General features: G+C 48.2%; 1 protein-coding gene across 1 annotated transcript in view; it reads left to right on the plus strand.

Moving 5' to 3' along the window:
- Positions 1 to 16,698, plus strand: part of ext1b (exostosin glycosyltransferase 1b) — a 95,352-nt gene that overhangs the window by 70,678 nt on the left and 7,976 nt on the right. The window contains exons 3-8 of the mRNA XM_035620117.2: positions 81 to 188; positions 1,274 to 1,393; positions 5,741 to 5,873; positions 7,605 to 7,723; positions 11,895 to 11,990; positions 16,513 to 16,602. Coding sequence (XP_035476010.1) covers positions 81 to 188; positions 1,274 to 1,393; positions 5,741 to 5,873; positions 7,605 to 7,723; positions 11,895 to 11,990; positions 16,513 to 16,602 — 666 coding nt within the window. The remainder of the gene's footprint in view (positions 1 to 80; positions 189 to 1,273; positions 1,394 to 5,740; positions 5,874 to 7,604; positions 7,724 to 11,894; positions 11,991 to 16,512; positions 16,603 to 16,698) is intronic.

Genomic DNA, 16,698 nt, shown 5'->3' on the forward strand with positions numbered 1-16,698 from the left:
TGTGTGTGTGTGTGTGTGTGTGTGTGTGTGTGTGTGTGTGTGTGTGTGTGTGTGTGTGTGTGTGTGTGTGTGTTTCTCAGGCCGCGTGTGTGCCGGTGATGCTGAGCAACGGCTGGGAGCTGCCCTTCTCCGAGATCATCGACTGGAACACGGCGGCAGTCATCGGCGACGAGCGGCTCCTGCTGCAGGTAACGGCCCTGAACACGACGCTCACATGACACCACGTGCTCTCTGCTACATCGCCCGGAAACTAAACCAGGCAGATGAAGCAGCAGCGGCCGCTCCGTGTGTGACCTTCCTCCACCGGACCACCGCACAATATTGAAGCAGCATGAATAATGAGTCGTTGTCTGTTTCAGAGACGTTACTCGAATCCGGCACATTGTTACTTTAGAGAGGGCTAATATTGCTCCAACTTCACGGCAGAGGGGGGGGGAGTAATTATACGCCCGTTTAATCTTAATTTGAATGAAGTGTGTAATAATATTGTTTGACATTGACGTTTTATATCAGGTTTTATGACGGCGCTCACTGTGCGCAGCGCCAAACGTGCCGCGAAACATCCCGGAGTGTTTTATTTTCACAACAACATGTGGAGCCAAGTGTAAAGACACTCGCGTGAGCAGTTTGTTAGGAACACTGTTATTCACCAAATGGCCGCTCAAACTTTTTGATTACTGTTATTCGGTTGTGTGCTTCATTGCCTGAGACAAAAATCCCAATTTCACCCGAAATCCCTTTCTTTTCCAAAATAAATCTTTTCATTTTGAAACAGTTTAGCTGCAAGATTCCTTGAGAACGGCAGTTTGACGAAGAAGCTCTCAACAGAAAGGGTCTTCATCATACCGTTTTTAGAGCAAACGTGGTCACGTGATAACAGGCCACGATAGAGGCCATTAGATGTGTTGTAGAACTTGGGTAATAGTGAGTAGATTGGACTTCAGGTGAGATTATTTTGTCGAAATCAAAAGGTTTTGACATGTTAGAAGTTCCTTGAACAAAACTATATATTAGACTTTCCCCCAAGGCCTCGGAGCCAGTCTTGCACGGGGACATTTGAGACTTGTAATACATTATCTGCTCCAGCCAGTTCCCATCTGTCGATGGGAGTGTCCTGAGTGTGAGTCCCTGGGACCAATTTCAATCTTCCTGTCTCCACATTTAAAGGTCCCGCATCAATCGTAAAAAAAGAAAAATTTCAAAAAGAAGCCGCCAACTTCTGTATTTCCTGCCGACTGGCCGACTGGCTGACTTGCTGTTTGTCGTTGCACAGATTCCCACCACGGTGCGCTCCATCCACCAGGACAAGATCCTGTCCCTCCGACAGCAGACCCAGTTCCTCTGGGAGGCCTACTTCTCCTCGGTGGAGAAGATAGTGCTGACCACACTGGAGGTGAGGATTCGACACGCGCACACACACACACACACACACACACACACACACACACACACACACACACTCTGCCTTCCTCTCTCCTCCGCCTTCCTCTCCATCATCAATCTTCCTCCCAGAGAGCTGCAGCGTCACGGCGGACTCCCTCTGGTCTCTTCGGCACGCGGCTGAAGGCAAAAAAAACGAAACGTAGCAGGGACGCAGAGTGTCGTCTACGGAGAGCCAAACTTGAAATGTCTGCACAACGGTAAATGGGTAAATGACAAATTCGGACGACAAGGGTAAAGGTGTTTTGAGAAGCTTTAAAACGACGCTGTTACTATTCATTTTCCCCACGACGGCACCGCAGAACGCGACAAACTTTTCACATCCTCCGTCCGAAGCCTCTGAGTGTCACTCCGAGTTCATCCCCCCTCCCTCCAACCTCCAACCTCTCGTCGTCACGTGCGTCCACTCTGTTAACTATCACCCACTTTAGGCAATTTGTGACTGGGAAAAACAATTCATCCATTCCAATTCCCCGTCCCTCATTATTCAGTTTAAACAAGGAGTTTATAGATGCAGGGATATAACACCTGGGTGGGTGTGTGTGTGTGTGTGTGTGTGTAGCGGCCGGCTTCACGCTGTGGTTACAAATGTCTCCTCCTCTCCGCCTCCCCCTCTCTTATCCCAGGATCCCATCACGCATTTAATTTCCTCTCCTGCTGCAGCGCTTAAGCCTCGGAGCAAGGCTCTCCTCAATGCTGCGGTTTTATTTACTCCATAACCCCCCGAATCTCACATCTGAATTTGACGCGCGCGCGCGCACACACACACACACACACACACACACACACACACACACACACACACACACACACAAGCATTTCTACACTCAAGTACACAACGCACGTAATCAGTCCTGGCTTCAGTGTCTAGAGTCTGATTTCTGGCTAGCTCTACATCTCTGGTCTGTTTGTTATCTAGCTCTCTCTCTCTTTCTCACACACACACACACACACACACACACACACACACACACACACACTGTCAGAAACACATTCCCATATGTCAAGGTGTATCAGCCCAGATGCGCACGGCACCACCCAGGCATAACCTCGTTGACATGTCACTCCGCACTAAAGAGCAAGGTGACATGGCGAAAGCCTGCGCTGCGACTCTGTGTGTGTGTGTGTGTGTGTGTGTGTGTGTGTGTGTGTGTGTGTGTGTGTGTGTGTGTGTGTGTGTGTGTGTGTGTGTGTGTGTGTGTGTGTGTGTGTGTGTGTGTGTGTGTGTGTGTGTGTGTTCCCATTGAATACGGCAAGGGCTAAACGCTTAATCCTGACTGACTGTCCTGTAGAAAGAGCGAGGGAACAGGAACGAATGTTGGGTGAAGAGGAGAAGGGGTGACATATGTAAATGGTGTTGCCGTGGCAGCCCCCGAGATAACGAGCGACATGGTTTATTCATCCTGTCGAGGATACAACCACCCCCCCCCCCCCCTCCACACACACACACACACACACACCATCCCCACCCTCCTCACAGATCCGTAATGATACACACACACACACACACACATACACACTCAGTCCTCGGTATCCTGACGGATTGAATCACCTCGCACACACTCACGAACACACTGGCGTTTTAACGACTTCTCTGATCCACTTCGCAGTGTGTGTGTGTGTACGTGTACGTGTGTTTGTGTGGTGATGGTAAGCAAGATGGTCGCACGAGTTCCACCCTATCATGCGGCAGTTTCCCCGTCAGCGGTCTGACACATTTCGACCAATCACGAGGTCAATACAGCCGGATCTTTGCGGCCGCCCCGCTGCACCTGTTAAAGTCACCTATTAAAGGGGCGAGCCCGCTCCCAGTGAAGCAGGATTTATCTATCACGCTGTAATTGGTTGATTGTGGCTGTTCGGAGGCGAGATTGAGTCGTCCATCACGTCGCCGAGTGAGGGGCCGCCGACGGGGGAGGGGCCGCGGCCAAGCGAGCAGGATTGCCCCCTCGCAAGGGTTTTTTTTTTTTAAGGTGGCGGCGGGCTCTGTTTTTACAGAGAAGCTGACGGATCTCTAGTTAATCTGTTCGGTTATCAACTCCCCTCAGGGGCAAACGCCTGGGAGGGTCAAAACAAACTCACACTTGGTTGTTGTTTTTTTCACACGCCTTCCCGCCAAATGATGAATTCATATGAGGCTTGAGTCAGTGGTTATTACATTAAACCCCCCCCTCCGGCTCTATTGTTAACAATTCGATCAGCTATTAGCCGCTCACCCATCGATCACCCCCCTGCACTTCTGTTTCAGAACCGTCCTTGAGTTACCGAGCCCAACTGCAGCCGTCGTAAAGCAACAACCGCAAAAACCCGTGTCTGTTTTACTGAAGCAATCGGAGCGTTGGCTCGCGGGCACGGCGGTGAAACCTCTCCGCGCTCCGCCCGCCCGGTCAGCAGAGGGCCGGCGGCGTCACAGGGCCACTCTCACGTCTCGACTGTTTGACTGACTTCTCTGTTTGGGCAGAGAAACGGGGAAACGGGACAGCTGTGATTGACGCAGTGTGCTTCTGGATCCGGCTCAGCACTTTGACTCGCGGGTCTGTTTCTTCTTTTATTTCCCTTTCCGTTCGTCAGTGGAGGCGTGCGTTATGACACGATACCGGACTTTCCCTCCGCTCCGCTTTGTTCGCGCCCGACGCGACCGATGGCCTCCGCCGAGACGGTAACAAAAGCAAACGTCCGGCGCCCGCAGACTCACTGCTCCGATTCACCCGGTGCTCCGAAATTTAAATCTGATTTCTTTTATCGGAAGTTCTAACGTTGGTGGCGGTGATTGTTTGCTTCCTGGCGTTTGTCCTCGCAGGGGAGTGTTTTGCAGGCGTTTGAATACGGGGCTCATTTTTCAAATCCTTCAATATTTAATCCGCCACAGTCTGGAAGGCAAAGGTTTGTTCCTTCATCAGATTTTCAGTCGAGTGTTAAAACTTATCTGAAGTTAGTTTTTGTGTTTGTTAGAATAACTTTTTTTTTCGGAAAAGGGCCTAGGCGATGGAAATGGAATTACTGATGCTGAATCAGGAAGATGGAAACCGTGGATGTCTTAAAAGCAGAAGTATTTATTACAAGGGCTCAATATTGAGGAGACTTCCGGTTTCACTACACAGATCAACATGTTCACAGTGTCCTGCGTCCCAAGACGGTCTGCCCGTCCCCGGTCTCTTAGCGTTGAGCAACGTCAGCCACTCAGTTATCGTCTCGGCTTGCCACAGATGAGATGACCTCGCTTGGTGCCTGAGAAGACTCATCTTAAGAGTTTCTCAGGGGAGGATAGACGGAAATTCCTCAACGGAGATTGGACAGTGAGCTGTGCTGTACTTTTTAGCACTCGATCCTGGCAACGCTGTTTGTCCGACGATACCTTTGTTGCAGCAGTTCCTTTCGAATATTTTTACAGTTAGATGCAACTTTCCCTGCTGCAGATTGATAACATAATCTGCTCCTTCTCTTCCTGGATTTGTTGTTTGATGTTTATGTAAGTAATAACTCTTCCCCTCTACTGCTTTGATTTCCTCTCGCGACTTTATGGAAGTCACAACACAAAGTCCCTGGAATAACCGGTTGATATAGATGTTGTAGTGTCTGATGCACAGAAAGTCGGATCGAGCTCGAGGGGCTTTTTATCTGGAGCAAAAATCACAAGTTTGTCTGTAACGTCTTCCAGTCTGCAGAGCGCGTGACCCAATTAGATCCACGGCTGCAGCAGAGGAACTGCTCTGACAGAAGCAGCAGCAGCAGCAGAAGACAAATTATATATCCAGAGATACAGTATTTAAGACAGTAGTGGCTTGACTTCCATATTTTTCCATAATTAGCAGCCCAGGTTGTCTCAACGCCGTATTTATAAGCAAAGACTCTTTACAGTGAACAAATTAACAACTGGATTTAAAAATAGTTTTCCAAGGTGTCCCACGTGGGTTTTTTTGTAAACCAGTTATATTTCGTGTTATTAACCAAAATGTGTTTTGTGTATCTAAGTCTTTTCCGTCCCGATAAAACATTCTGAACCCTCTTTTGTTTACACTCCAGGTTGACTTCTTTCCTGCCTGTTGTTGGTGTATTGCGTCATTTCTCAGGCTCACGTCACTGCACTCGGCAGATCATTGGCGGGGACGTGTGTCGTGCGTCCTCGCGCAAAAATACATCGCTGCTTGGCACGACCAGAGTTCATAAACTCCACGGGGAACCCTCTTCAATTGAGCTGTGCATGACGTCACCCAGAGCCCAAAAAAAACACTCTGGCGAGCGCTTATCTGTAGTTAATGTCGTCTAATCTGAGCCCATTTCTTGTTTTGTTTTTTTGCAGATCATCCAGGACCGCGTGCTGGAGCACGGCTCGAGGAGCAGCCTGATGTGGAACAGTCACCCTGGGGGGCTGTTCGCCCTGCCGCAGTACTCGGGATACCTGGGAGACTTCCCTTTCTACTACGCCACGCTGGGTCAGTGACACACGCACACACACACACACACACACACACACTGAATCATGCACTCTACAAAGTGAGTCACTTTGTTCTCCACACCTGTGTTGGTTATGAACCGGTCCATAACGGGTTGATCAGAAAAAAAGGGTTTTGTCGCCATCCGTCGCACTGCGGCCCAATACTTTGCCCCAGTTTTTTTTCCTTTCGAGGTTTCTGGAGATGTCCGTCCAGCTGTGACCGTGTGTTTGAAGCTTGTCGCAGCGGCAGATCTACGGCCTTTAGCCCGTGATCTACTGCCCTCCTTCGAATAGCTGTGTCTCGCAGGCAAGAGCGGTGGAGCAATGGGCCTTTGACGGATGTTTGTATTAGTCCTGCTGAAACACCAACCCCGTCCATCACTGGGTTTTTTTTTTTTGGAGTCAGCATTTGCTACTAGTGCTGCTGCTGCTGCAGCAAAGGCGGAGGCCAATTCCTCCTGCTCCGGTTCAGCAGCGGCGAGTTTCTCCCCTTGTCACATATCCGTGACCCGGGAGCCGCTCCATCCGTCACCTCTTCACTCCATCATCATCCAGTGCTGCCAAGCCTCCGCACAAAGACACACATTCTTGTTGCACAGATGGGAATAGTACAAATGCAGTCGATGGAGCACCCGCGGGGGTGGAGGGCTGATATCAACGCCACGGCACGGTTGGCAAAGAGGAAGCAATTAAACACGGAGGGTTTTTTTGAGGAGACAAGGGGGCTTTATTTTACCTCCCATTGAGGTACATATCTCTTCTCCCAGGGAGTCCTGGTCAAGATGGCAGCAAATTAAATTAAAAGGTTCCATACACAGATACAAACAAAGACAGATGACATTGACACATTATTAGTATAAATTAATATACATAATAAATAAATGAGAAATGTTCAGAGCTTTTAAACAACACTCTGACACCTCTTTCTAATATTTGCATCACAACTAAGAGCAAAGAAGGAGGATCAAGTTTGATAAATAAATAGATAAATTTGTGACTAACTTTGGCAAACTACAGTATTTTACTAACTTAATTCCATATCTGTTCATGAGCTACTTACAAAAAGTACTGTACGGCCCAGGTGTTTTAACTTTAACTTTCTCATTACACATATCACAAGTTTGCAGCAACTTTTCTCAGACTGCGTATGTTCCCTCCTCGTGAAGGTCGCTCACTGGCGTAAAGGAGACTCCTCTGATGCCATCTCCGCCCGCGCCACGCTTTGTTGGTTCGGGTTAGATTAGATTTAAATTAGGAAACGTTGAACGTCGCCCGTGTTCCGTCTTGCTCAATATCTTATTTCCTCCTCGATTACTCTGCTCCAACATCAAGTCAGACTGAATTTGAAGTCACATCAGCAGTTATAGTCGTCGGCTCGCCGGGGTTCGGAGACGCGGCCGCGGAGTTAACGAAAATGAAATATTCAGTGATCGAGAGATTTGACATTTTCAAAACGTTGTTGAATATTTTAAGAGTTGGGCTTGAAGGGAAAAAAAAACTTACATCACTGACATTTAAATCGCCTGACGGACTCACTGCGAGTAACGTCTCTCCCTGCAAATAGGCGCGAGGTGTTTGAGCGTCTTCAGTTCTCGTCGGGCTTTTATTTCTGTTCAAAGAGCCTGGAAATTCAAACGGGTGTCTGGCGGTCGGCCCGCCGCCGCGCTGCCGCCGGCCTCGTTCCCCGGATTTGTGTAATGATTGTTGTGCGTCTGTTTTTTCCTTCCAGGCATTAAACCGTACCCCAAGTTCACCGCGGTCATCCACGCCGTCTCCCCGCTGGTGTCCCAGTCGCAGCCCATCCTCAAGCTCCTGGCAGCCGTGGCCAAGTCCCAGTACTGTGCACAGGTAAAGGATTGGTGTGCGTGTGCGTGTGCGTGTGTGTGTGTGTGTGATTGGTGTGTGTCTGTCCTTTGGTCATGTTTTTATGTCATGGTGGGTAGAGACATTTTTTTTTTTCTCAGTATTTCGTTGTGATGGTTAAGGTTGCATTAAGTCAGTGAGTGTTCCCCCCACAGGCAGCAAGAAACACGTTACTGTGTGTGTGTATACGTGTGTGTCCTCACTGCAGCATCCCCCACAATCCTCCACTGCTCTCCACAAGACTTCGCCACACATTATGTGGCTCGTGCAGCTGTTTTGTGATCACATTTTCAAACCGCAGGAACAACAGAGCTCTTAGTCCATCCTGTGTGTGTGTGTGTGTGTGTCTGTCTGTGTGTGTGTGTCTGTGCACTTGTGTGTGTGTGTGTGTTAACTGTAGTGGATTGAATTAGAGCGACATTTTGTTGCGGCGCTACATCTGTCTCCATGGCAGCGAAACCCCCTTCAGGACAGCTGGAGATGGTGTGTATTGATTCCCCAGCTCGCTCCTTACCAGTGCGGGAAATGAAATGGAATTTCCTCCCCGATGGCTGTTTTTTGTGTGTGGGTGGGGGGTTGGTTGTGTATGTGTCTTTGTGTGTCTTTGTTTGTTTGGCCAACAGAGTGTATGAGTAAGCGAGTTTGTGTTTTGTGTAGGAGGGAAGCATTTCTGTGCATGAATGTCCAATTCTGTGATTGCGTGTTGGAACAGGAATCATGTGGCGAGTTGTGTGTGTGTATGCGTGGTTTGTGTGGGCGGGATGTTTGTACATGTTTTTGTGTGTGTGTGTGTGTGTGTGTGTGTGTGTGTGTGTGTGTGTGTGTGTGTGTGTGTGTGTGTGCATGTGCGCGTGTGAAGTTGTACAAGTGTGTATTGTGTGCATTGTGTGCATGCTGCTGTCGTCCATGTGAGCGGAGTCGACTCTGCACAGAATCTTTGCCACTGGTGTCGGTGTAATGGTACCATGCTTAGTTAAACTAAATAAATCGCTGTTGAATAATAATTCAAACATTTCTCAAATGTCAACAGGACATCGGACCCTACATTTCCCATAATGCAAATCTGCGGCATCTTTATTTTTAGACCCCTTCCTGCCTGATAAATCCTCCAGAGCCGTTATATAACTGTTTTCACAGGCGGAGTGGTTCTTCTCATGACTATTAAACCCACTTTTAACAGGAAAAAAATTGGTGGAGTGCCCCTTTAAATGTCGGCCCAAACACAAGGTGACTTTACCGAAATAAAATGCCGTCTACAATCCAGCAAACATGATTGAACGAGACAGTTTATTCTCATATGTTTATTTGGACCTTCGTTGTTTCCCGCCAAGCTCAAGCTGACATGGACGGGAACATCTGGATCTCCATGACAACAACTGAGCTGCCTTCATCTCCCGCTGAAGACCACCTGACAAGCTTGGACCTTGAGTAGACATTTTTAACTTCACAATTGCCCTCTCAAATATAAGTAAAGAAGATTAGAAGTTAATCCCAGCCGTAGATACTTGAGTATTGAGGCCAGATATCCAGCCCTACCTCAGTGCAGTACAACCCGACCACACATCTTCATTATCAGCTCACGTTAATCCAAAAAACACTCTGTCATAAACAACGGGCCCCGGATCAGTAAATTCTACCACCTTCTTATTTCCTTTTTGTTATTGACACGAAGTTGTGTTTGCATTCGTCATTCGTTTGCAAATTACGGAGCGGGAGAGGGTGGATTTATTCCTCTCTCATTGTACAGAAAAGAGGCGGCGGGAGGTGTGTGTGTGTGTGTGTGTGTGTGTGTGTGTGTGTGTGTGTGTGTGTGTGTGTGTGTGTGTGTGTGTGTGTGTGTGTGTGTGTGTGTGTGTGTGTGTGTGTGTGTGTGTGTGTGTGTGTGTGTGTGTGTGTGTGTGTGTGTGTGTGTGTGGATGACGAAAGGGAAAGGGATATAAATAAATGAATGGAAGTGACAGAATGAAAGAACGCAGAGGGCGGAGGAGGCTAAATTGGACGCAAGAAAAGCTTTTGAGGCGCATTCTGACACTGGACCTCCTGCTGCGCGCGGTGTGAGTGTGTGTGCGAGTGCTCATGTGGGGATGTGTCCACACGCATCTCGAGACAAGCATTTTCTTCCACTCGTGCCACACATGCGGTCGTACACACACACACACACACACACACACACACACACACACACACACACACACACACACACACACACACACACACACACACACACACACACACACACAATGCCACCATCAGCCCCCGGAGAGGGCTGGTGAGCTGACAGAGACACCATCTGTCTTTCTAATCAAACAGGAATAGAAGCCTGTATTGGAATAACACGTTGCTCAGCTGTGATATGTATGTATATATATATATATATATGTGTGTGTGTGTGTGTGTGTGTGTGTGTGTGTGCAGGGTCTTTTTTACCTGTTGTTATCTTGCAACGACAAACACTCGTTCGCCCAGACCAGGCCTCGTGAACGATGCTTGTTTTGTGTTTTATCGGTGCTCATATTATGAGAAGATGAATTTGCGATCCATCAAACAAGCTGTATGTCTTTGTCTTTCAAACAGATTCTCAGTGTGTCTCTCTCTCTCTCACACACACACACACACAGCTGCTGCTGCAGTCACATGGGAACACCTCAACACAGTCATCCGAACTGCCTCGCAGCTTGTAATTTGGCAGGTCCAGTCGTGGTGCCGGGTCCCCGAGGGTTGAACCGCTGCGTGTGACGTAGTTAGTGTCAGAATAATGTGAAACGTTATTGATCCCCGCAGGGAAATTCTGTGCGGTTTCGCCTCCATCAGGGGGGACGGACGTCTCGGCACAGCTCGCAGCGCCGCGCTGTCGCGAGCTGGGATGGATTAATTCACTGACTCGTTCAAGGACGTTTCCGCAGCACAGATTTTCACACAGCGAACGAAGAACTACAGAACTCTCAGAATCTTGTAAAAAAAAAGTTGTTTAAGTACGTTAAGCACGGATTCAAGCTCAGACTGTAATTTCATCGTGAATGACAATTTCTTCAGGACCCCCCTTAAATTCTATATCAGCCAAGTACAGGAGACAATGCCGTTGTCGGAAACCCCCCTAACGAGGCCCGCGGTACGACGTCGGCCCCCCACCCAGGTCCCTTTTGCCTGGGGCCCCCAGAGTCCCTTGAAACACCCCTGAGTACAAACATCAAGTGTTGCAAGCAAATTCTGCTCAAATTATTTTTTAACATATTCTTTAACTAATGTAGCGAGATATTGAAATGCAAATTCTTTGCTTTTGGAAGTTACACTAAGTGCATATAATAATTGCTTTACGCCCTTACAATTAGAGGTAATGTTAAAACATACACACAGCATCTACATATATATATATATATATATATATATATATATATATATATATACACACACACACACATATATCTGGAGCCATATGCAGGGCCTGTCGTACAAGCTACAGCTGCTAACGTGTGATTAGACGGTTGCTTTTTTTCCGTGGAGGAGGAGAGGAGCAGCGAAACAGCAATTTTATCACCAAAACGACATGAAATTTAAGATGCATGAAGAAGAACACGGCCGTGTAACCGGTGTAAGGTCAGACAGGAGTTGTGTCGTGCACCTGTGTGTGCGCGCGCGAGTATGTGTGTGTGTGTGTGTGTGTGTGTGTGTGTTTCTCATCAAACCTTAATGAGAACTGCTGCTGCAGCGGGGGGAGGTTAACTCCATGTGACATTTCCGTGTCGTGCTGAGCTGCACACGGACGTCACGTGACGTGTCTGCGGCTCCGGAATGTGACGTGTCGGTGTAGAACATCATCTGATTAGAGGTGGAGATCATGCGTGTTCAGCAGCAACATGTGTCGTGTGTGTGTGTATGTATGTGACCTGACAAGGTGGAGTGATTTGGTTATGGACTAACTGATAGAAAAACATTCTGAAAAGATAATTGGAAATATCACGTATCACTTCAGTTTGCCCTTCTGGCTCTTTAACTGTGATAAGGAGCGTAAATGTCACAACGTTCCGGTCGGTTGATTCAGAAACGAGCTGGGGAACTTTTTGCTGCGAGCTGGGGTTTTTTTGTTAGAGCAAATCAAATCAGCTGCCGCGACGCAGATGAATATGACCTTTGTGTAATTTTTTCCTCTTCCTTCCAGATTATCGTCCTGTGGAACTGTGACAAACCTCTGCCCGCCAAGCAGCGCTGGCCCGCCACCTCCGTGCCCGTCATCGTCATCGAGGGAGAGAACAAGGTGAGCGCGCGGGAACTCGACCTCTCGGTCGCCGCCAAAGGGTTTTCGATGACGACTTATCGTTTGTGATTATCGTCTTGTGCGTACGCTCAAACTGTACCGATACTGTATCTCGGCACGTTTCCGTCCGGCCGGAGAGTTTTTCTCAGGAGTAAATGAGTTTCGATTTGTGCTGCGCTGATTTTCCATTAAAGGACAGTTTGTGTGTGGTTTTAATTAAAGCTCCGTAATGTGAGTAATATAAAAAAGAAAAAAGAAAAAAGCGTGACTGAACAGCTAATGTATATTTGTTAGGGAAGATAAGGAGGCGGTGATGCGTGAGAGCATATGCATGGTCGCGTTTCTTCATTTAATGTTATTTAATGCTGTTTATTCCTTTATGTTCGTCAATATCGATTTAACTGAAGAAAGGGAACAAAAAAAAATCTCTCCGGAGGAGAGTTGTAATGTCCAGTGAAAATAACAACGAAACAACTTTATTTCATTAGTCTGAGGTTTGATTTTGGCCATGCAGCCAATTTCACAATTAACAACATCTATATTTAAATGTTTGTGTTCATTTTCATTATGTGCTGATCAACGTATTGACTCTTGGGTCTGTAAGGTGAAATCGGCGACCTCGTCCGACAGAAACCAGAGCCCTGGGCCGTGAGCGCATGCCTCAGTGGCAGTTCTAAGGACAGCCTTATTAGGCCCCGTGACCTCTCCTTGTACAGGTCAAAGGTCAGACGTGGACACACAGGGTGATGTTCTTTTCAGTTTGACAATTCCCCCAAGCGCGTCTGAGTTTTTTGTTTGTTTTTTCGAGGAGAGTAGATAAAGCGCGACGCCGGGACTCATCCTCCACCGTCCACTCCCCTCTCTCTCTCTCTCTCTCTCTCTCTCTCTCTCACTCGCTCGCGAGGACTTAACTTTCACCTGCCAATCACAGGAAGTGGTTTTCACTTCAGTGTCAGTCACCCCGGCGTTCGAGTTCCTGGTTTACCTCTCCCCGTTGGCTCTGAGTGGTTTCCTCCGAGCTGTCAATCAGAGCGGGCCGGGGCTTCTGTGTAACCGCGTGTCCGTGAAAAGAAGCGAGCACAACGTGGCTTAGTGTACCGACGTGTGTGTGTGTGTGTGCGCGTGCGCCAGGCAGCCTGTGGTTTGTTGTGGTTGTGGCGGGGGTCTGTGTTTACCGTGGCGAGCCAAACTGTGTTCCTCCGCCCGACAGAGGGAGAAGGAGAGAGAGAACGTTTTTCATCCCTCTTATCTTTTCCTGCCGCTTTATTCCCTCCTCCCTCTCTCTTCTCTTTCACTCCTCCCTCCCTCTCCTCTTTCACTCCTCACTCGCAGATGCTTTTCTCTCATCGTTTCTCTTCCTTTCATCTCCGTCCGTCTTTTTTAAAATTATTTATATTCCTCATATTTTATATACGCAGCTCCAGAGTTTCAATTTCATTATCATCATCTGTGAATTCAGTTTCCGAAACACAAAAGGTTTAGAGTCTGATTCAAAGCCTCCTTCACGCTGTGAAATAAAAAAAAATGACTGTTGTTGACAAAACTTCCCTTCACGGATCTAAAACCCCGGGGGGGGGGATCAGTCATGACATCAGCTTCCCCACGATGGTCCTTCATCTCTTTGATTTTACTCATTTTCTTAGGCGCCATTCTCATCACTCATTCGTTTTAAAACGCATCACTGCCGCTAGGTTTTCACATTTCACTGCCGTCCACACTACTCGGGAGTTTTTCGAGCGCCGCCTAAAATGGAGAAGATTGGAAAACGCTCCTGTTGGCCCCTTTTTTAAGTTTGAAAACTCCGGGCGTGTGTTGTCGTGCGGACGGGCAGAAACTGAGACCTTTGGAGACGATGTTTATTACCATCAATCTTTCTGCCGCTGTAACCAAATGTGCAGCAGAAAAATTGACCCTGACAAATACACGATTTCCTCCGGTTAGAGTAAAGTGTGATTAAAACAGTGTCCAGATGTTTTTTTGGGGGGATTTGTCTCTCTCCTTCCCTGCGTCACCCTCTCTCCCCGCGTGACTGTCGGTCAAAGCTCGGTGAGGATCCCAGCAGCGCTTCGTGTGTTTCAAACTGGCTGGTGGTCCCGCTCCCGTCCCCTCCCCCTCCCCGTCTCCTCCGCCGCTGCCCCCCCTTTTGTCGGAGAGGAGGTTGAAGCGCTGGAGGCGGATTCCTGCTGCGGGAGCTCACATTCCTGGAGAGCACCGGGAGGCCCCAGGCTAATATGTCGCACTTGTAACATTACAAACCATCGTCGTCCTCTCCATTCTCCCGGTGTCTCTTTTCACTTTCTTCTTTTTCCTTTTTTCGCCGTTTGTCTCGCTGTCACTCTCACCTCGGCGTGCCTCCTCTCGTGTTCTCCGTTACACGTTCTGGTGGTAAACAAGTGGGGGGGGGGGGAATTGATGACGGGAGAGAGAGATGGGATTGTTTTGTTCCTCTCTTTATGCCTGCAGGACATTACAACAGTAATGATGAGAGGTACTGCCTCTCCTCTTCCCTCTCTATTCTCGTTTTTCCACCCCTCGCTTTTACTTCGCCCGTAAACACGACTGTCACTCACACCCACGTCGGCTCTTTCACCCTGTTAGAATATGAGCGACAGTCACAACGCTCAGCTGCTGCGGCTGCTGTTGCCTCTGGAGTGCTTTTCGGGGGAAGGAGAAGTCGATGGCACTTGACCAGACCGACAGCCGACATCAGCCCTTAACAACACTGCCGGGGCTCCGCGAGCGGTGGAGCAAGAAAAGATGAAAACACACGGTGCAACCAACAGATTCACAGAAACTGGAGCCATTAGGACAGAGTGTTCAGTCTGAACCAGCGGCCCGGTCGTTTGGCCGATCGCTCCGTCGATTGCAGCGCTGATATCTCTCAACAATAATTGGATGAACTGTCAGGAGGTTGTCTTCGCGCTTAGTGCTACCAGCAAGAATATCTAGGGAAATATCTCGACATCCACTGGCACAACATTTTTGTAACGTACATGCTGCGTGGATCCCTGACGATGAACCCCAGTAACCTTGGGGACCACGGTGACTTTTCCATCAGCATCAGTTTCACGTGATTTGACGTTTTTGTTTGGGTCTCGTAGTTTAAAGCGCCCGCGATCATTGCGACATCGATACATTTAAGCGTTTGTGAAGTTCGTCACATGGTTTTCTTGCAGCCTGTGGCTCTTGCATGAAGATGCTTCAACCGGACTGTTGGTCTGATGAAGCGACACCTTTGACGACACCGTTCACATTAAAGGGAATAACGGTTGTAACACAGTGCTATAACAGATAACAGGGTTTTACAACATGAAGCCGCGTATTCTTGAATTTTTTCTTAGTTTTTTTCTGAGTTGTGTTGTTGCCGCCGCCCTCGGCTATAGTAGCGATGAAGACTTGTTGAGAGCGAGGTCGCCCTGCTGGAGCGCAGCATCCAAGGTGTTTACGGAGAGACGAGGTCAACACTGACTATTCTTAAATGTATATGTGATGGCTTTGTCACGTGTGTGTGTGTGTGTGTGTGTGTGTGTGTGTGTGTGTGTGTGTGTGTGTGTGTGTGTGTGTGTGTGTGTGTGTGTGTGTGTGTGTGTGTGTGTGTGTGTGTGTGTGTGTGTGTGTGTGTGTGTGTGTGTGTGTGTACATCCATATAAGCTTTGTATTCTTGAGACGTTTCTTACGCAAGTGTGTGGGAGGCGGACTTCATCCACATCGTCTTCCCATCCGAGCGCCTTTCATCTCGGCGGCGGACCGAGGACTTCCTGTTTATATAAAGTCAAGACGTCCGCCCGCCCACCAGGCCGAGGTCACTGTCTCCGCACCCAGTAAATAATCGAGGGCTGTCGTCCATTATGCAATTTGGCTCCATCCACCATTAAATATACATGATCTGTCTTCGACAAGTGGAGGAGAAATGTGCGGCAGGCCTCGTGACACGTCAGCATTCGTATGTCCCTGTTGATCTGAAGCAGACGACGCCGCGGCGGTGATGGAAACTTGTAATCAGGATTCCACCACAGTTGAAAATAAACGGGAGGCAGCGGGTATTGGATGTTTGTTGATGTTGTGGCTCGTCCTCGTCGTCTCCCCTGAATCCCAATGAACTTTTGCGAGGCACCATTAAGGATGCACACGGTTGATAGTGGAAACAAAGAGTTGTTATTTTTCACTGAAATTCATCATCACGATTTACCTGCAGAACTACTTCTCCAGCTCGAGAACTTTGGATCCTACGCCTCAGCTCCACTGTTTGAGCTTCTTTCAGCAGGTTGTTTAAGTGTCGTCGTCTTTTGATTCCCTGTCATTGCTCTCAAAGCACCTTTTTAGCCACGTTAGGCCGCTGTTTTCAGAGAGACGAGCTCTAAAATACGACTCTACATTTGTTCCTTGAGCCATTTTAATGTGATCCATCCAACCAAATGAGCATTAGTCCACGCTGTTGAAAGAGCGGAATCCGATTTTGTTGTTTTCCAATTACGCCATTTTCTTCTTTTAAACCCTGTGTTCTCTGTGTCTCCCCCTGCAGGTGATGAGCAGCCGCTTCTTGCCCTACGAGACCATAGTGACCGACGCAGTCCTCAGCCTGGATGAAGACACAGTGTTGTCCACCACCGAGGTGATTTTTATTATATATTACAAAACAGTAGAAGAATAGAAAACTCTTCTTTCTCTCCGTCCGGCTCAGTAGTTTCATCCTCTGGAGACCAAACAA

The sequence above is a fragment of the Scophthalmus maximus genome, chromosome 22 (genome assembly GCF_022379125.1).
Source record: "Scophthalmus maximus strain ysfricsl-2021 chromosome 22, ASM2237912v1, whole genome shotgun sequence".
In the NCBI taxonomy this organism is placed as follows: Eukaryota; Metazoa; Chordata; class Actinopteri; order Pleuronectiformes; family Scophthalmidae; genus Scophthalmus; species Scophthalmus maximus.